Source organism: Aulonocara stuartgranti (assembly GCF_965226115.1).
Source record: "Aulonocara stuartgranti genome assembly, chromosome: 15".
NCBI lineage: Eukaryota > Metazoa > Chordata > Actinopteri > Cichliformes > Cichlidae > Aulonocara > Aulonocara stuartgranti.
In genome coordinates this window covers 24,870,539-24,892,156 of record NC_138951.1, presented here as the reverse complement: position 1 = coordinate 24,892,156, position 21,618 = coordinate 24,870,539, and the positions used below count along the sequence as shown (strand labels likewise).

At 43.2% G+C, this 21,618-nt stretch overlaps 1 protein-coding gene across 12 annotated transcripts in view; it reads right to left on the bottom strand.

Annotated features, from left to right (window-relative positions):
* Nucleotides 1-21,618, bottom strand: part of LOC309689484 (unconventional myosin-VI-like) — a 154,828-nt gene that overhangs the window by 5,029 nt on the left and 128,181 nt on the right. For 6 of the 12 annotated variants that reach the window (XM_082505942.1, XM_082505932.1, XM_082505940.1 and 3 more), the window contains 8 exons: nucleotides 20,924-21,084; nucleotides 20,721-20,759; nucleotides 19,493-19,540; nucleotides 17,178-17,216; nucleotides 13,567-13,670; nucleotides 8,746-8,877; nucleotides 7,150-7,176; nucleotides 1,868-2,086 (listed from right to left, as the gene is read on the bottom strand). In XM_082505942.1, the coding sequence (XP_082362068.1) occupies nucleotides 1,868-2,086; nucleotides 7,150-7,176; nucleotides 8,746-8,877; nucleotides 13,567-13,670; nucleotides 17,178-17,216; nucleotides 19,493-19,540; nucleotides 20,721-20,759; nucleotides 20,924-21,084 (769 nt within the window). The remainder of the gene's footprint in view (nucleotides 1-1,867; nucleotides 2,087-7,149; nucleotides 7,177-8,745; nucleotides 8,878-13,566; nucleotides 13,671-17,177; nucleotides 17,217-19,492; nucleotides 19,541-20,720; nucleotides 20,760-20,923; nucleotides 21,085-21,618) is intronic. The other 6 variants (XM_082505936.1, XM_082505937.1, XM_082505935.1 and 3 more) reach the window with 6 other exon arrangements.

Genomic DNA, 21,618 nt, shown 5'->3' with positions numbered 1-21,618 from the left:
CATCAGCACACATATGCTCAGACAGGTGGGTGAACAAAACAAACGCTTCGTTTTTTCCTTCTTTACTGTTGTTGTACTCGTCATTTGGTACAATCTGCGATTTTACAGCTTGTTCTGACACAAACACTCACTCAGGCGCTTTCATTTAATTTGGCAAATTGTGGGAGGATGCAGCAGCATCTGTGGATATCTGTTATATTATGTTATCAATAGAATACAAATATTACACTTTGCTCTGACAAATGTTGGAGTTTCAAACCTTTTTTCTTTAATGCAACTGGAAAAAGATTCCAGATTGTTTTTCTTTGAAGTGCTCTGTATAGAGGACAATTAAAGAAATCCCAGGCACACTTTAACAATTCAAAGTAAATGTTTATCCCCAGTTAAACATTTACTTTCATAAAATCTCTTTTAGACACGGGAATTAAAGAGCAGCATATCAGGTCAATCAAGGGATTACATTTAAGTAAAAACTGAATGTTATCGACAAGGTAAACTGTTGGAATGAGGGAAATTTCTGAGGAAAAAAAAAGGAAGGCATTTATGAAAGGCACATATTCAGGAGGCTTGCAGCTGGATAGCGTAGTGGTAAGACTGCACGGCTTTGGAATGGGATTCGCAAGTGCGATTCCCACCTGGGGGCGCCTGTATCCAGTAAGGGTCCTAGGCTAGACCCTCTCTACAGACAAATATGAAATATGATAAATATGAAGTGAGGTGTTGAGGAAAATTGACGGCGAAACAAGTAGTGTTGCAACATTTGGAGTATTTAAAAGTAGAAAGGGAGGCAGCGCCTTCAGTTTTCAGGCCCCTCCTCTATGGAGCTTCCCATTTGGATTCAGGAGACACTCTACTTTTGAGATTAGGTTTAAACCTTTCCCTTTTGCTAAAGCATATAGTCATGGCTGGATCAGCTGACCCTGAATCCTCTCTTAGTAACTCTGGATAGGTGTAGGCTGCTGGGGGATTCCCATGATGCACTGGGTGTTTCTTCTTCACTCCCTATGTGTTAATCGACCTCTCTGCATTAAATCATTCTTGTTATTAATCTCTTAATCCTGTTAAAAGGGAGTTTTTCCTTCCCACTGTCACCAAAGTGCTTGCTTATAGGGAGTCATATGATTGTTGGGTTTTTCTCTGTATGTATTATTGTAGGGTCTACCTTATAATATAAAGCGCCTTGAGGCGACTGTTGTTGTGATTTGGCGCTGTATAAATTAAATTAAATTGAATTGAACTGAATAAAGTCATGTAGAATGAAAACTGCAGCGTATCGCTCTAATGTTCTGATAAAAGCTGACGCGTGATTTCTGGCATTCTCGAAGGAGAGCTCGTCAAATCGCGGTTGATGATTCGTTGCACGGGCCTCCTAAAAATAAAAGCCTCTGCGTCTCTACAGAGAACGACCTGACGGTGCATTATGACTCGAATATAATCAATCTGCTGCACTCGCACAAAGTCAAAGTCTTGAACATTGATTAACAGCGAAGTGCTGCTTCTGATTTCATTTCTTTCTGTGGCTGTCGCAGAATCAACTCATCGATTTTCCTCTCCACCTCCACCCTTTCTTCTCGTTTTTTCTTCTACTCTTTAACTGCTTGTTTCCTTATGCCTGTCACTCACTCTGTCATACTGTGATGCAACCCAATGGGTGGTGTAACTGTGTTTAACTTGGTGCATATATATGTTGTTTCATTTAGTCTGTAGATGGATAGACTCTCAAAGAACAGAATAACCCGGCCACTGTCGACTAACATATGTGTGCAGAAATGTTTCCAACACAGGTGAATGTATAACGTAAGGTAAAGACAGAGATTTATTTCCATGCTCAGTCTTTGCCTCCCTCAGATATCTGGGTTGTACTGACCTGCCACCAGTAGGATTGGGTGTTTATCGGGATGCAGCTCCATCTGCCTGGCGATCCAGGGTCCGTCGAAGTGCGCGTACCACCAGCCCTTCTTCTTGTTCTGGGGGTCCTTGTACTGGTCGCTCGGCCGGATGAACGGGATGCGGAAGTAGCGCTGCTGCCGGTTCATCGCCACCTCGTACTGCCGGGCCGGTATAGGCGGGGCTGGGTTCTGCTGGGCTGTTGATTGGATGCAGAGGGAAATATATTAAAAAAAAGTTAGGAGTCTTTCATAAATCAGAGACCATGTTTACATGCAGTAGCCTGGGAAGTGGTTATGGTAAATGTAGCTTATCCTGTTTCCTGTTTATCAACCTGTGCATTAACTTATGAAGCAGAGTAAAGACAGAGTTCTTTGCAGACTAAAGATAGACAAAAACATGTTGTTGTTGTTGTTTTTTTTAAAAAATAGTTTTCTACTTGGAGTACGAGGGTAAGAATTTCAACAAACCACACTAAGGCTCAGAGGATGTTTAAAACTTTAGTTTTTTGCTTAATGACATGAAAGAAAAGGCTGGAGTTGTTTTTATCTGAACTTACTAATTCCAATGTTTACAGCTCGTTTTAGTGTTTTAGCTAAAAGCTGCTCGGCCTCGTTAATTATGCAAGAGACACAATAGTGAGTTGCAGTGAGCATACAGACATTAACAACAGCTGCCTGAGCACAAATTACATCTGACATTCTCAAACTGGACAGTTTAAAGGAATATTTTTGCATTTTACTCAGTAGCACTCCAAACAGCAGCGACCGTTTAGATTAGCATAAAAACTGGAAAAGAGAGGCTGATCCTGGTAAATAATATCTACCTTCAACCTCTGTGAATTCAGTAGATACAGTTTTACATACATTTAATCTGACAAACTTTAAGGTGTTTTAAAGGCACATCTAATTAAAGCCGTAGGGGTGTCATTGGTAGCTTCGTAACCTTCAAGTTTGTCCTTTTTTCTACTAGAAGATCTGGTTACAGGATGCAGCTTCGTGTTTACCAGCTGGCATGAAAGTCTTTTAAGGCAAACTTGCATATACCAAATCTGCAATTAAAGTACATTAAAATGCAAGTGATTAAAAAAAAGCTTGACCTGTGTTGAGTTTAAATGATCTTGTTCTTGACATCAACACAGCACTGTAAGTCAGAGGCTGCTTGACCTTGCGTCAGTATTCCCCTAAACATACTTAGAAAACAGGAAATACTTTGTATCAATAGGTAACTTCACATCTGAGCAGACAAGTATCACATGTGGAGTTCCCCGAGGTTCCATCTTGGGACCCCTTCTGTTTAACATTTACATGCTCCCACTGGCACAGATTATAAAGAACAACAAAATAAACTACCACAGCTATGCAGATGACACAAATATATATCACAATGTCACCAGGAGACCGAGGCCCTGTACAGGGTCTTGGTAAATGCATTGAGGAAATTAATGACTGGTTGTGCCACAATTTTCTCCAGCTAAACAAAAACAAAACTGAAGTAATAGTCTTTGGATCCAAAGAAAAACGATTACAGGTCACCAGAGAACTTCAATCTATACACCTAAAAACCACAAACCAGGCGAGAAATTTGGGTGTAGTGATGGATGCAGACCTAACTTAGAAAAACACATTAAGACAATAACAAAATCAGCTTACTATCACCTCAAGAATATTTCAAGGATAAAAGATCTGATGTCTTGGACCTGGAAAAACTAGTCCATGCATTCATCTTTAGTAGGCTTGATTACTGTAACAGCCTCTTTACAGGTCTACCTAAAAAAAAAATCAGTCAGACAACTACAGCTCATTCAGAACTCTGCTGCTCGAGTCCTCACTAAGACCAAAAAAGTGGACCACATCAGTCCAGCTCTGAGGTCTTTACACTGGCTGCCTGTCCGTCAGAGGATAGACTTTAAAGTTCTGATGCTGGCCTATAAAGCTCTGAATGGTTTAGGACCAAAATACATCAATGACCTCCTGACCCAGTATGAACCTTCCAGATCCCTCAGGTCATCTGGATCTGGTCTTTTATCAGTTCCCAGAGTCAGAACCAGACACAGAGAAGCTGCATTCAGCTTTTATGCTCCATATATGTGGAACAAACTCCCAGAAAGCCTCAGATCAGCTGAAACACTCAGTTTATTTAAATCCAGGTTGAAGACTCACCCACCCAGCTGCATTTGAATAAAGCACCAAATCCACACTTTTAAGCTTAAATTTCAAAACTTACATTTAACTACTGATTTTATCTACTGTTCTGATTGTATCTACTGTTTTTTTAATCAATTTTAAATCATGCTTTTTATTTGTTTTTTAATGTCTCTGTAAAGCACTTTGAATCACCTTGTTGTTGAATTGTGCTATATAAATACACTTGCCTTGCCTAAACGATGGGAATCTCAACACAGGAAGTTCAGAAAAAAGTTAAATCTCTTTTTCCAGCGGTCATCTCCATCAGTGCACTGAGTCATCTTTGAAATGCATGTAAAGTCTGACAGGCCTGCACACTTTTTGGATGAAACAAATCCAAAAGCTTTGTCTGCTGTTTGTGAGGACAGCAACCAGCATAAACTCAGGACGGGCTCATATCTGATTGTTGCTTTTGGCTCTCATGCTTAAATCTTACCCTGCGCTTGTCTACGATTCACATGGACTCCTGACCACGAACCTTCTACTGAAATGCTGCTTTATATCTACAGCTGTTAATACACAGGTCAAGGCTCAGGAACAGGACTAAACACAGAATCTCAATCAGCACAACCTGGTCAAATGTTTGATCTCCTTTTCATATTTCCCATTAACCCACAGCATGTAAACATGAAGCCCCGTCTGCCGTACTCCCATTAGGTCTGAACAAAGAGCCCGTTCCCTGGTCTCCATGTCTAAGTGCAGTCAGTGAGTCCTGCTGTTAGAGCTGAGGAGGAAGAGGAGGAGGGTTAGAGATCACAGCAGAGCTGGTGGAAGAGCAAAGAAATCAGCGAGACGTGAAGCAGATGCCAGATGTTTACGAAGGGGTTTGTACACTCGTGAGAAACATTTAAAAAACAATTTGCATCTTTCTAAAAAGTGGAGTGTAAAGTAATACTCTACAGAGATTGAAGAAGCTTCTCTACGTGATAAAGGACATTTAATCTGCAGAAAATCACATTTCAGAAAGAAACTCACAAAATAAAATCTAGTTTTCGATTCATGTCAGCTCGTGTTGATATAAATTGCCTTTTTGTTCCATTTCTCAAGCTGACAAATGGAAGAAAAAGGCAACGTGTTATTTTAAACCTGGTTTCAAACATCTTTAGGTCTGTTTGGTTTTGGTTTTTTGCAGCGTTTCAAAAAAAAGTGAGAAAACCATCTTCTACAAAGCAACGCTTTGTTTAGCCGTCACCTACAAACCACCTCAGAAACCAAGAAAACAAACTTCACCTCCAGGCGTCAGCAAACTTCAAAAGAAAAACGCCAAAAAAGAGGGGGAAAAAAAAAAATCAGCTTTCTTTGTTTAGAAGAAGCAGCAGAAATGGAAGTTTATCCTTCAGAGAGGTACTTGTGCTGAACTCCCTGCTGCATTCACTCGGCCTGTTGATTACCGTTTGTCGTATTTTAGTACCCGAGGTGACTCAACGAGGGGTCGAGAGGAGGGTTCAGGCTTCAAGGCTGACGAACGCACAGGATAGCACTGACAAAGGGTGGAACTGGTTTCTGTGGATGAATTGCTGCACGCTGCCGTGTACCACGTATGAATGAACAAACTGATGAGTGACCCGAGTCTCCATCTGCCTTTGGAAGTAAGGTAGCTGACGTGTTCTTCCAGATGTCTTCATTGGGAGCAGTTCTGGAACGTTACAGTGAGAATGAGTCCTCATCATCCCTGGACGACATTGTTGATCTGCCTCCATCTGGGCCCAACCCGGCTTACCCACACCAGATCCATCTCCTTCAGGTCGCCATCACAGTTCCATGATGTTTTGGGCCGACGTTCGTTTGTGTTTTCCAGGTGGTGTCCAATTTATGGTGGTAGGCACACCATGCTCTGGCTATTTGTAATGTTGTAGGGATTGATGTTGTGGTTTTGTATTATAACCTCTGTTCTCAGGTTGCACTGCATTGACTTCTAGATGGGTTGGAGTCTCTGAAATGAGCCTGTAATTATCTAGTTTCGTGCTGTACAGTTCTTGCTGATGAGCCATGATAAGTGACACTCTTTACTTGGTCAGTGGGCCATCGGTAACTGCGATTAGTCCATCTGTGTTGGTTCACTTTGGTTTTGGAGGAGCTGATGTTTGCTGCTGCAGATTTAACCTTTAAGGGCAAAATTCAGCCTGAAAATCCAGATACTTGTTTCAAGACTTTCCACATTTTCTCCTGCTTTATACAACATACAGTCCAGACGTCAACAGCTTCACTTGCTAGCTTTAATATTGTTGAAGAGCTTCTTAAATGACTGAGAAAACTGTATTAAAAAACAAAACAAAACAAAAAAACCTCAGCAGGAACAAGCAATAAAACATGTTTTGGTTTCCTCTGGCTGACCTGACCTTTTTTCTCCAGTGTTTTTGAGTTCAAGTCTTGATGACATGATCTACCTCATCTTTAGGGACAATTTCGAATGTATACCTGTTAAAATAAACCTCTTTGGTCACTCAGAGTTCAATCTCCCTGTTGTGCCTTGCTCAGCTGAACAGGCTGTCGTGTATCTAAACTCTTCATTAAGTCTGGAGTGAGGGGAGTGAGCCATCTGCTTCACTGATGACTTCTTTTACTACGTTTCTCTTCCGATCAGCCGGCGTGGCGGCCTTTTCCTCCCGTCACAGCGCAGTAAACATGATGCTATCATCCCTCGCCAAACAGAAGCCAACTACCCTGAAAACCCAGAAAGCCTTCTGTCCTCCTCTCCCTCCCTCTCCTCTTCCTTGAGAAGTCCTTTCTGTGGGAGTATCAATAACAGCAGCCTAAAGAGCTCGCAGGAATATCCTCCACTCTTTATCAAAGCGTTATGGCTGTCAGGCAGGCGAGAGCTGGCACCAGCACGCTGCTCGTAAAGACAAAATGGTGCTTAAAAAAGAAGCCCAAATAATGTCTCAATACAGGCAGCAGTTGCTACGGAAACCCATCCACCATCTATTTCCTACTCCTACCACAGAAAAAAAGTACGTTTACTAGCGAAAGCACAAGCCTGAGGCCAGCAGCGATCCCAGGGCTGAGCGGGAGGGGAGGAAGGGGTTAGTAATGGCGGCGGGGTGTAAGTAGCATTACACACTAGAGGACCACTTACATGCTGTTTTCACAGGTGGTGCATGATCTGAAAGTAAACATGCCAGGTTACACGTACACACACACAGGAAGTGATGCAACACTGACACTTTATGATAACAGTGATGAATGAGAACATGAGAATGAAGACATGAACACTGACGGTATCAGACAGCACCGCGCTTCGACATCATGTCTCAGTCAGGTGTTAGTGAGGCGTGTTCAGCAGCGGCAACGAGAAAAAGGGCGACACGGAGGAACGGAGAGTCAGATTTTTACACGTAACTAAACATAAATATGCGACTCATCAAATCTAAAACTTTTGGGGGCTTTAAATCTGCGTCTGCATTGCATCTGCTCCGTAACCTGTTGCACATCACATCGATGCAGAGCACGAGAAGATGTACTGCCACGTTTGTCCTGCCGTTTCCTCCGGTTTTAGAATGAACCAGTACCAACATGATAGAAACCCCATCGCCTGGTGACGGGCAGCAGGCTCTTATACAGACTACATCTGAAGCTCTACGCAAGCATAAATCATCATGATGGTTCTGTCGACACTCTGGTGCAACACAGCGGTGCAGCACCACGTGTGAAAACTGACACACGTGGTGCTAATGAGTGTGGATGTTAGACAGAAAACCAGAGAGGGGGTTGCTCACGTCAAAGACCCTGGGAGTGATTTGGGGATCGGATATTATAAATACATGTCATCACCTTCACACACGGAGCCACGGCCACCGTTAAAGCCGGATCTTCTGACGGCTGCACATGTCACATGTCCGGAGTCGAAGCAGCAGCAGGACAAAAGCTGCGACTCTCACATGAAGGATGAGGGATAAAAGAGAGTATGCGTGTGGGGGCTCGTGGACCAATCTGTAGTCTGAGCAGTGCACACAATAGACAGCTCTGAATAAGAGCTCTTTGTCGTCATGACAACTCAACGTGTGGCACAAGGAAATGAGGCGATGGCGGTGGAGAGGTGAGAGACTGAGTCCATTTGCTCGTCTTGTTGCTGACTGACAATCACGGCAAGCTGTCAGCGACCCCGACAGACCGAAGTGCTCGTCTTTATAAAGTCTGGCATTCAAATGAAGGCATTGTTTGGTCAGAGTCCAGCACGGTGAATCAGTTTCAGATTTTGGAGACTTCAGAGGTTTAAAATCGCTCAGAGGAATCTTTAAGGTCAGAGGATCTCATTTATAAATGTGCACAAACCAAATCCGTCTCACCGTTCTGCACAAATCTGAGACTCCTTCACATCCAAACAAAAGTCGACCTCTGTGACCTCTGACCTGCAGGCTGTTCAAGGCTCAGTGTGTTTCTCTCTTCCTGTAAAGCTTCGGGTTGTTTCCTTCTTTCAAGTGTAAGTTTAAACATAAGAGAGAAAGATTAAATGGATGAGAGACCTTTGTGGCCACAAGGTTATACAAAAGGAGTTAGAAGTGTTCGAAAAATGTTTTTGAGGTACTTTGAGGTACTTTCAACGTCAATCTGCAAACGAGAGAGCTGTTTTTGTACCGAGTGCATGAAAAATGCAGAAAGCGTTTCACTCGCTGTGGGAAAAACACAAAGAGAGACAGCTCCAGAGGAATAAACGCTGCGGCGCCCGTCATACCATAGTCGGTGACAGATTTCGGTGCTCGCTGCTCTGTATCGGTGTTCCTCTTCTTGTTCTTTGACTTCCAGGCGTGGTAAACTTTAAGCCGGCGGTGGAACTCCTCTCTGCAGGCGGCCAGCAGCTCGATGTCTGGAGGAGACAGGATCAGAAAATCAGGCAGAAGAAATACTGACAGCTTCTGCAAATACATTTCAGAGACGTACATCGATTTGAAAACTGGAGAACCTGAAAGAACCGAGAACTTGGACGAATCTGTGTAAAAGTCATATTCAAACAGAGAACCATGAATCTGACAGGAGTCTGAACCCCGTCGCTCTGGAAAAAGCAGTGCTGTCCTTCCGATTTCATCAACTCCACCATTATATTTAATAATAGTTAATAACAACATGCACTGAAAGCTTTGGTGATAATTACATATTGAAAGTGGGCTGGTTCTTGTGCACCGCTACTCTGAGCACTCAAACTTTACACAGTTCGCCTCATTCACAGTTTCACACGAGCACTTTTTCGCGGCTCTTTTTATTTAGGTGCTTACTAGCTGACATTCAAACGCATTCATACTCTGATGCATTGGAGACCAATTTGGGGCTGGTATCTTGTCCATGCAGACTGGAGCCGACAGGGATCGAACCAACAACCTTCTGATTAGTGCTGGCTGCACATCTTCCTCCAATCAGCCACTGAGTCATCAGGTTTGAGTTCAAGTCGGTGTTAAAATCCGAGCTCTGTTCTTACTTAAGTGGGGAAACCATTTCTTCACTGAGCTGGCTTTCACTGTTTCTGTCATGTTCAATTCAATTCAATTTTATTTATATAGCGCCAAATCACAACAAAAGTCGCCTCAAGGTTGAAACAGCAAAGAGGGTGAACACAAACTGAAGCAGCGCACGGCTGACCGATTCACTGGTTCAGACCTTTTCTGTGGATGTCCGACATCCCGTCAACCGGGCTTAATTCTTACTGCATAATCACAGAGGCTGCAGTGGACCAGGTGCTGGGAATCCATATTAAACAGAGGTTACCTGACATTAAACTCCCTCATTCATGTTTTCTTGAGGCAGCAGACGGTGTTTGGCTAAAGGCTGTATCAAATAAAGGGATTATAGCCTTTTAACAGGCAGACACAAGTATAAGGACGAGTAGCAGCGACCATAAGACGTAGAAGGTCACTGAAATCCGGGCCTTGGATGGCAGACGTGACAGGCCCAGCGACAAGATCGCCCTCAGTGACTTCCCCGCTTGTTTCCTAAGCATTTAGGATGAGAAATTCTCCACAGGGTTAAAGGGCAATCAGGGCCATGGCCACTAGTCACCAGCTGTCAGAGAGCAAGCACTGAGTGAAGGTTGGTTTGCTTTATCTGTGGCTGTAGATTTAAATTCTCCAGCTGGTTTGGGTTGCCTGATTGCTAACATTTTGGAAAAACAAATCTTCTCTGTGGATTTTTATGTACATAGATGTTATTTATGAACTTTTTAGGGTACAATTATACAGCTCTCTATGTCCACAAACCTTTGGCCATAAAAAGTACAATTTGTTGACAAAAAAAATCCACATTATTGAACCGTTAAAACTCACATAATTAATATTGGCAGATGGACCAACTTTTGTTGATTCCCCCACACACGGCGCTGATGTTCATCTCAACATAATCAATGTAGTGCGCGCGCCCCGAGAGAAGGCAGGCAGCAGCATTAAGCACACATTTCATCTGGACGATTCAGATAAATGACTTCAGTAATATATAAAGAAAGAAAGGAAATAAAGAAAGAAAAACACACACATTCAATTTATCATCCAGAGTGCGAAGGCTAACACCAAGCAATGAGATGCATAATGCACACTAAGTGCTTAGGTAACGCCAGACGAACAAAAAAAACATCCTCCGTTTGTTGAGGCGAGCGGAAACCTCTGCAGAATACGCTGCGTGTCAACAGGCCCTCGACGCTGGACTTTTTTATTCTGCTGCTCGTGATGATCCGTAGCTGTGGACGTGATCGCATCAGTATGCGATCCCCTCCTCTGTCTGGGGAGGTGAGCGGACTGTTAAACGCTGACCGAGTCATTCTATGTGTTTATATGCGGCCGCCCGCAGGCGACTCTCAGCACATTCATTTCAGAGAAGCCGGCGGGCGTCGACCCTCCTTGTCCCAGTCCTCCACGCTTCCTGCTGCGTGGATAAGGACAGGTGATCTCTGAGGTTAAACTGAGAAAGAAAGAGAGGAAACAGGCGGATATTCTCCTCTTGGCTGTTTTCTTTAAGTTTCACTTTCTTTTATAAGTGAATCAAAATCAAACCAAGGATGAAAGTTTGTTCGTCCACTATCAGAGTCCCCTGATTGGATGTTCCACCTCCTGTACATTGAGATAACGGCTTCAGGGATGGAAGACATGTTTAGATCTTAGATAAAGCAGGAACTGCTTTGTGTATTGATGACAAAAGCTACAATTTTACAGCCGTCCAACTCAGCAGTAACACCTCAAACAGGGTTCTGAGGCTTATTAGACCACTTTCTTTCTATTGTCCAGCTTCTGGTAGCCTGCTGAGGGGCAAAGCCAGCACCTATGGCCTCTTTATCCACCAGTTGGTATGGAAGCTGAAGAAAAACTGGAAGCCTATTAAGTCAAATAATTTCTGAATGGAAATGCCCAAACACCTGAGACAAGCTTTCAGCACCGTGGTGGAGGGATGATGGTTTGGACACCTTCCAGTCACTGAGTGGACCATGAACTGTATATCAAAGTACTCTATAGACACATGAGGCCATCTGTGCCACAGATAAAGCTTGGACCAAACTGGGTCACAGAGAAGAACAATGATCCCAAGCAAAGCAGCAAATCTCCAGGAGAACGGCTGAAAAAGCAAAGAATCAAGGTGCCCCAACAGTCCGAAGTCCAGACCTCAACCTGATTTAAACACTGGTGCAGGACCTTGACAGAACTGGACATAAACAAATCCCTGCAGACCTCAATGAACTGATGCAACACAACATTAAAGGGTAAAAATTTGGCCTTTTATGGTAGAAGAACATTCCTGCTCTTGTCCTTACAGCTAAACCAGCAAATCAGCCAGAGCAGCAGTTAAAACCAGCAGCCTCGCTGCTATCATTACGTAGTAACTGAACATATTCCTTAAAAAAAGACCTATATAGACATATTATATCTGTATTTGTTGCCTTTGGGTCTCTTTCCTGTCTGTGCAGGTCCAAATATGAAATCACACTTTTTTTTCCTCTAACATTTTTAAATTATATAACAACAATTCAATAACAGTCAAATTTGGCACAGGTAACACATTCTACATATTCTGGATAGGATCATCAGCCGCTTTTTAAATGTCAGTGTAAAGGTTGAGTAGGTTCGACACTCTGATATGTTACAGTGATATCACCTCGTACTGAAATTCTTCTGTTTGACAAAGCACCTGCTACAGCTGTGGTATCATCACGATGAGTTTGGCTAAAAGAGTTGTCCTCTGTTCTGCTCGACCGGCAGTTCACTCCCACACGAGAGAAGTGGTCATAAAATGAAGCGGCGTTTACAAAAATAAAATTAAGTGGTGTGGAAAGCGAGCGGTGGCAAACAATTCTGTCAAAGCTGCCCATTTGCTGGAAACAAGAGGAGTGAACTCTTCACTCAGAACAAACAGCCTTTACGACCATTTAGCTATTCTCAGAGCGAGGACAAAGGAAGACCATGGGGTCGATAAAAATAACAGCGGTCTGTCTTCTTAGGGAGTGTGAATACAATCAGCAATTCCCATCAGTGTGCCTGTCATTGCACCGTTAAAGATCAGATTTCTATCCAAGCGCGCTGATAATGGAAAAAAGTTTAAAAATAAAAAATCAAAGAGCTCATCCTCTGAGGAGTATGAACATTCTGAGAAAATTAGGATTTTTCAAGTCTGTCAGTCAAATTGAGCCATTTTAAATATATTTCGCCTCACAGCAGTGCTGGAGAAATGTCTACCGGATCCATTATTAATCCTCTGAGGACCAAGAACAGTGACTTTAAAAAATTTAAGGAGAGTCTGCTCAGTTTCCAGAAGAAGTCCATCACGAAAGTAGCTTTAAAGTACCAGTGAGAACAAAGGAACAGAGAACATCAAATTTAAGGAAAATGTGGACATGAAGCTCTGAGTTTAACATAAAGTTTAGGAATTTTAGGAGACAACAATGGACATTACAGGTTCATTAAAATCTAAAAGGTTCAACCTCTGGGAATATGAATATACACAGTAAATATGTCCATTACATATTAATACTTCAAGGCAAGGTAAAAAAAAAAAAGGTTATTTATATCATTTACAATCTTAATCTCTAATCTGACAGGCTGAAAAGTTGGAGTTGAAAATCACAGATTTCTGGTGATAAATTATTAAAGAGATCTTATTTTGAAAAGCACTTCTTAAAAGGCAAAGTCTGGACTTGATTCTCTCGACAGAGCAAAATGCACAAGGTCAATGCATGAAACTAATTCAACTTGAATGTGGCACCAGGGTGAAGCTCCCACTGTGTCCAAAATGGGAAAGATTCATCCTTTGGGAACGTTAAGGTACTCAATATGTGTACTGTCAGTTATCTGAATAATTTCCTTGCAGCTGTCAAGCATCAACCTCTGGTAAGTGGTTCATCCTCTGAGAACGTTGACTATCCAATAAAAAAAAAAATTTAATGAGTGAAAATTTGTCTTTGTAACCCACAATGGCACGTAGAATGTCTAGTTTATGCTTGGGGAAGTGTGGATAGCCATTAAATAATGTCAAACAATTATCTTTATTGGAAAACTATCAGCGCAACAGTAAATAAGAAAACACTCACCACATGAGGTATTGATGGCGTCACGCAGCTCAGCATACTTCCACTTGCTCAGCTCGTACTTCTTGGTGCCCGCAGCCGCCTTGGACGCCTGGACCTGCGGACCTCTAATACAGGAAACAGAAGAAGGATGCAAGAGGTGAGTGACATAGACCCACAGCTGAGAACTGTGGGGGACCGTCAGCAGGTGATCATTTCCACCGACACCACATCGGTGAGTTTACTGAGGGGGTCGCTGTTAGGGTCATTAAAGGACTGTGCCATGCACCCAGTTGGATTCTTCATAGGTTTTCCATCCATCCATGATATAAAAGTCACAAATTTATTAGGGAAGAAAAATTTACGAGTTGTTCTTATTGTGCGTATTAGTCAATTATTTATTTATTTATTGGCCTACATGGTTACCTGCCTCCAATCTACACTGGCCCCTTTACATTGTTTGAGTATCTGACTGGGCAGGTTTCGGGTTGGTTTCTGTTATACGGCTCTTAAACTTCAATCTAGTGTTTCCCAGAAGTCTCTAAGAATTGGAAACGTGATAGCCATCTATAGATGCGAATTGTTTCAGCAACCCAGTGAAGAAATCAAATTATCAAGTCTTTGTTCAACGTACAGGATGGGATCATTTATCTTAATCTTAAAATACTGAGACAAACTTCAGTCATGTTTCAGATTTTAAAAGTCCTGAAAAGAAGCTCTTTGTGAGGAATTCTGGATCAGGTCCATTGAACTGAGGTTATTAGGTTTCTCTAGCTTGTGCAGATATAAGATTAGTTAAAGTGGTGGCTTCAGAGGCAAAGGATGCTGCAGACCTGCAGAACATTCATTTATAAAGACCTGCAATTCTGTAATTAATGGTTTTATTATTATCTGGAACTGATCTGCTAATGTTTCATAGTGTAATCTGTAACTAAGAATGACTTAAGTTGCCAGGTTGTAGAAAAAACCATCCAGCATTAAAGTTTGATTTCCATTTTAGCTTTTGAAAGCCTCCAACGGGCCTGTTCGACCATTAATCTTCAGTAAAGGAGCCGCAGGATATCTGGACCTAAATCCCATTTATAACTGCACACTTGATGGATTATTGCGAGGATCAGATTTTAATGATTTCTTATTAACATTTATAATTTTGGGTCCTGGAGATAAATGATCGCACAGCCCAACAGCGGCATCTCAGAAAAGAAAAATAACGCAGGGGAAGGTTTTCTACATCCAGGCAACTCAAATGTTTTCTTCTTTTTTCTGATGTGTGAAGCATAAGTGGGACGGTTATTGATCATTAATGAAGTTATGGTGTACAGAAGTTTGGTTCATATTTCAACCGTTTGCAGTGAAACATGGCTCACAGCCGCTGGAGCCCGGAGGTGGATATGTTTGCCCAAAGCAATGATGACAAAAACGACTGAATTGATGGAGATGAACGGCCTTAACTTTTGCACAGAAGTGATGACATAACCACGATTTGTTGGCCGGATGTGTTCTATAACGCCTGATTGTGACTTGAATAGTTCATTAGGGTGCATGGAAACACAGTCAGTGACGCATCCCACATAGTAAACTCCACCCAGGTGAAAGTCACCAGGTGAGACAGGAACCAGTTTTCCACGAGGAACAGAAGCAGCGCCACGTTCTTTAAACAGCTGCTGGTTCATTATGAACGTCAGGGTGAGGAGGACTGAGGGTGTCAGACAGCAGCGTTATAAAGAAGGAGAGGACCAGAAGAACAGAAGGTGTGAGTACATCATTAAAATGCATGCTGTTTCAGTCTCTAGGAAGCCACACAGCACCTCCATTGTGTCGGCGTGTGGCCGCCACAGCGTGACGGCTCGCTCTGTTAAATTATGAATGACCGTTTGACAGCAGAGAACAGCGGCTACCCTCCAGCTGCTCGCTCCTCTGCGGCGCTGCTGACAGGCCTGATTAATCCGTGACCTGGATTTGCCCTTTTTAGAACGCCGGGAAGTTGGAGGCGGGACCCCGCTGCTCCTCTAATCCTATTGGATCTCATGTTTAGCCCGAGCTGGGCCTCAGACCCGGGGTTGCTGAGCGTGTTTTCACAAGCACGTGGTGACTTTGGCGTGCTAAGTGGCCAAGCGCTGCAGTCACCTTCTGCCCCTGCTTCCTGTCGCCAATTAACCGCAGACAGGCGAACATGAGAAGCAGGGACTGGCACGGCTTCAGCTGACATCACTCATTCACAGCAGCGGGGATGCTGACAGGAACACGGGCAGAAAACAGCGTATGCTCGCAGTAATCTGACGGGACCGACAGTTTAACCTGCTATAGGTTAAAGGTGGAATAACTCCCTGTGGTGGAGTTTCAGGAGGAAGAATTTGAACTCTAAATCTCTATTAAAGTCATGGCTTTACATTTTTGGGCAGTAAATCACTGGAACTCGAGTTGCTCCTTCAAAGGAGCATGTGTTTCAAAGTGTGTTTCAATTGTGTTTCATCTGCAGAGGTAATTACAGAAAAAAGCTGTTTGTGTGGCTGAAGACAAAGATCTGGAACTCTGTACTGCATGCTTTCCAGCATTAGGATCAAAAGGTGTACCACCTGAGCAGCACCTGCCGGAGCACATGCACTGTGTCCTTATCTCATAGGTCCAGGTTTGACTGTGCTCTCAGCTGTTTGCTACGCATCACCCTCCTTTTAACATCCAGTCAGAGACCAAAGAGAAAAACCTTGAAGGAGATTTATTCGGCTCATTCCCAGCTCCATGTTTTTATTCCTGGACTCCAATAGAGCAGCCCTTTGGTTCATCCTCTGTTTGCAACATTTTAGCTCCTCTCACTTTGGGCCAACATTCTTCTGACTGGCTGCCCCTCGTTAGAGAGTAAGTGGGTGGGTTTTCTAACCATATTAGACATATCGCCTCTATAACATCTTGAAGAGACAATATTCAAATTCGAATTTGAATTTAGAAGAAAAAAAACTGTTGGAAATAAAGCATTTGGACCCTGTTTTAAAACAGCGCTTTGAGAGAAAACAAACTACTTTTTATTTGCTTCCAAAAATCCAAAACATCTAAAAAGGTTTTCTTAGTAAATTTTTTTTTTTTTTTAAAAACTAGGAAAATATTTACATTTCCAAATAAATATTATTATCATTAACATATCAGGACAGTAAAGAAATTTAGATCAAAATCATTTTGTCTCTGAAATGATGAAGTGAACATTTCAACGTTTAAAGCTGAGCTGGACTTTTAATAAGCAGCAGCATAAAATCCTCCACTAACTCTGCATTTTTCTGAAAGTTACAGCTTTTATCTGTAAAATCTTAAAAACAGGAGCAGCTGGAGCCTCTGCGGCGGCCGGGCGATGGAGGCGGGAAATAACAGCTGGGTGACATTTAACGGGCCACGGCGTCCCCGTGTACACGGCCGACTTTCAAAATCACAAAAGAAAAATAAATCATGTTCTTTACAGTGGAGGCTAAATAGTTATTATTAACCCTGTAATCAACACTGCTCAATTTACTTTTGATCATCAACAATCAAAAAATGATTCAGTTTTAGTTTTTGTTCATTTCTCATTAAAATTTTCTATTAACTTTGATCAAAGAGTGAGTTGATTGGTCATTGAGGTGTGATCCACATAGACTGTTTCTACCCACCGAGCCAGAAGTTCGGACATTTCCCTCGCCATTTCCTCCCTAAAAAGCACGATGTTAGGATAAACTGTTAGTATGCTGCCGAGACATTTACTACAAAATACTTCATCACCATCTTTTTCACTAAACAGGGACAGCAGGTAAGTGAAAGGAAAACAAAGAGAGGGTTAAAAATGAAGAAGAAGAAGAAGAAGGAAAAACAGAAGTTGGTGTTCATGCACTTCGATTTTTAAACAGCTGAAACTACAACACGACAACACTTGTTCACACTTCTCGTAACTTCACAGATGATCAGAAACGGAGGAGAAGCTCATGCTACAGTCACACTGTGTGCAGTGATCATGTGATCTCGATGCCTTTAAAGACCGGGAGCAGGTCTGCAACCACTCAACAGTCAGTCTGCTATTGGTCTGGAACTGAATGTGGTCATGTGATCAATAATAACTGGGATAAATCTGGGAATATCGCAAGTCTGTTGCTGTTTGCATACACAGAAATTCAATTCTGCTGCTTTCACACAGGAACATAAACATCCGAGTGGAGTCTTCTGTCGTTGCACACAGCAACCATCTAAAATCCTTCTTAAACTGGTCTAAGAGTGACAAACCGGTATCGGTTGGAGACATTACTGGCTACAAGCGAAAGATCCCGTGAGAAGACGGGAGGAGCATGTAATGTAAAAACTAGCAAATCGAACATGCAGAGCTACCTGCTGGGCGACGCCGCTGAATGAAGGAGCAGCTAAAGGTAGCTTTCTGTTTGGAGACAGGTCGACTCCCATTAGGCTGAGACATCAGAGACCTCAGCTTCGACCAATTCTTTGTGGTATTTTCACTCTAGTGTGACGGAGACGTTACTTGTCCTGTTTGTTACAATTAAACTTTCTTTTTGTCCACGTTATAAAAAAGGTCCCTACGGTGCCGCCCACAGCTCGGCTTTCTGACTGCAGAAGCTCTGAAGCCTGCAGACCTCCACCTTCATCTGATAATTCTTCTCATTACCAACATGATAAGCTTGTGCACGGACGACCTCGTTCACTTCAGAAACATGTATTCATTATGTCGTCTCTGGTCACACGTTTAATGGTCCGAGCCTCCTCCTGCGTGCGAGCCATTAACGACGCTCCTGTGATGTTTACACGAGTCCTTATTAGGCATTAAACGGAGGAAGGTGAAATCAGGCAGGAAGCAGCTGCTGTAGTTAAAAGAAAGCAAAAAAAGGTGCAGCGGGCGTCATTATGCGGCCGCTGAGCCATTAACTAAACGCTGTCACGCTGAGTCCAGAGGTTCAACTGGCAACAAATCAGAGGCCATGACAGTGACGCCTGCACTTCCTTCTACTCAGGTGCCCTGGAGCCATGAGAAGATGAGCTTAGCTTAGAAAATAAATGACTTAACTTCACAGTTATTGAGCATGAAACATGATGCGGACTGCCAGTACAGCTGCTCTGAATCAAAACGCACACAGCCGACACATTTAAGAGAATTTAAACTTCCAGAAGACAAAAGGAGAGAAACAGGAAGTCAGGTGAGAGGAATGGGAGGAAGGAGGCAAGGATGCCAAAAGAAAGGAGGTGAGGGAAAGGAAAGAGTACATGTTTAAGTTCATAACTGACACTTTAATGTCTTTCATTTGGATCTATGAGCTCTGACACAGACTGATGTGTAGAAACAACCACATACAGGGCCTTTAACTCACTCGCTCTTCTCCAGACATCTCAGGCTGTAAATCAGCTGTTTTCTCACACAGTGAGGTCAGGCGTGTTTACGCACTCACGCTTTTTGTATGTTTTTGTAGGTGTTAAGTACTTAAAGAAAGACATCCTCCAAGTTTTATTCTTTTAAAGTCATATTTTTATGTCCAGATCAACCTGAGATAAAACTGATCATGGCAGCCCTGCTCAGAGGTTTCAATGTCTGCCTTTGATTCTTTTGTCTGAATGTCTGTGATGACTCTTTTCTTCAAATCTACATCTTTAACACTGATGCATGTGCAGGTTTTACTCGGTGATGTGGAGAACAGAACCCGAACAGAGAGGCCGGGTCTACGTGGCCGATCCACCCGCAGTGCAAAGCTCTGTGACGCAGCGCTCTAGGGAGGTCAAACAGTTTGATGTAGCCACTAACAAAGCCGAGTCACGGCGTGAAGCATCAATTTCAACTTTCAGAGAGACGTGTCGCTTCAGGCTAAGTGAGAAGAGTGATCGAGGCCAAGGCTACACCGAGTGCTTTATGTCTGGATTCGCCGCTGTGAGCGCACGGCGGCGTCGCACGGTGCCCTGAAGCTGTCTGAGGCGTGTGGTGTGACAGGAAACCTACATGGTCAAGCTCTTGAGCTTTGGGGAGGCAGCAGCAGCGGCGGCAGCGCTGTAAACAGAGGATTACAGGATTATAACGGAGCAGCAGAGCACAACATAACAAAGCAATCAGGGAGGCGAAGGTGATTCCTTCCCCCGAGGCTCATCAGGAAATCATTCTCCTTCCAAATTGTGATCTGAGGACAGGCCTCAGATTCATCAAACTCCTGAAAGTCACACCTGAAGGGAAACTAATCTGGACTAAAGCCTGCTTTCAGATGCATCTTGATGATCTGGAGGTGAAGTAGAGGTGGGGCTAGAGAGCAGAGATTTTTGCACATTTAAGTTTTCGTTTCTTTTTTTGTACAGAAGATTAAAATCACCTGAATTACCTCTCGATGTTTTATTTCATCTATGCTGCAATAACTAGCAGACTGACCTCAGCTGGCTGTGAAAGCCACTTCCAAATCAATTCTCCAGTTAACCTTTGACCTCTGATCCGTGTATGAAGGGTGACTTATTCCTGAAATGTTACTGCACTGAAAGTTAAAGTCTGAAATTGAACCACATGACTGCAGATCTTCAGCGATGAGCGACGTGTTTCTGTAAGAATCTTTGTGACCAACGTGGCAGCTTTTTTAAAATTATCCTTTAAACGTGTGAGTTCTTAAAATGTTATTATTTTGTGCATTAAAAAAAATGAGCTGAAGCTTCTGCTTTTTTCCCCCTTTGTTTGGTAATTATTAACGTTTCTTTTGATTTCTTTTATTTAAAACTGTCTAACATCAAATATAAATATCAGTATATATCAATGAAAATACACCAATATTACTTATTTATTAAAAGTAATAACACTTTTAGCGTTTCCAGGTTTATAGCTTTTGAATTATTTAATTACAGAGTATGGATCCTAGTATAGATCTAGGGGTGCATGTTTGGACTATTTTACTTCTACTTTGTCTCTTTCTATGGCTGTAAGGTCGTAACCCTCAGAAGTCTGATAAACCTGAGCCTGGATCGAGTTTCTGGTGGGTGAGAATCAAACCTGGTGCTCATATCTGGATTTAAATGTAAGTTAATAAAAGTCACTGTGTTCAAACTGATGCATCCGTTAGCTGGAATCAGAGGGCAGAGCCGGGCTGGCAGATTGTTACAGCATGCAGAGGGTTTGTTATGGTTTGAAAGGTCAAAGGTCAGGTGTGTGGGAGTGAGGGGGTTAAATTAAAGGGTTAAGAATCGACGGGTCTTACGCTGATCGCTCTGGGGACGATGGAACTGAGGAGCCGTTACTGAGAGGAAAAAACAAACAAAAAGAAAACAAAGAAGAAGAAAATGATTAAACTCAGGATCAGAGGGAAACGATGGTTTCTCCAGGACGAGTCCGAGCGGCATTCAAAGACGTCTCCGTCCCGTGAAGACGCGTCGCAGAGGGTCTCCTTAAACTCAGGCTTACCTGCGCAGGCCCGAGTCGTTGGCCACCTCCTCGGGGATGAGCTCAGCCTCGCTCTGGGCGATCCTCAGCGCCAGCTCCCTGTCCCTCCTCTCCTGCTCCAGAACAGCCTGCCGAGCGGCCTCCTCCTCACGCTCCGCCTGCAGCTGCAGCTCCATCTCCATCTGCACACACACCGAGCACACACACACGCTCTCGTTCAGTCGCAGCACACCTGGCGCATCTCCGCCGCAGTTAACATATGTTCACGACTGGAAGTGCTGCTGTAGCCAGCTTTCAGTTCACTTTCTGAACGCTCCCACTTTGTCAACCATCTGCTGGTACGAACATGTCTGCCAGCTTCGTTGCGGCACGGCTGGCGTGCGATGCTGCATCAGCGCAGGAAGGTTCAGCTGCTCATGCGTGCAAACGCTTTCAGCTGCAAAACATCAGAAAAACTGCAGCAGCACACAAAACGACTAATTGCTACGTTCACCTGGTGAGGAGACGGGACTCTTAGAGATCAGGATAGACGCCATCTGACGTCACAGTGTGGCGACGTCAGATGGCTTGACAGGATGGAGTAAGGCGGAGGCTCATGCAGTTACAGTGCTGAAGGTAAATATGCAGCGGTGACACAAACGCTAATAGATCTCAGCTTCAGTACTTTATTCCGCTCGTGTCAGCAAACATGCCGACTTTTCATCAGAGACTTCTCT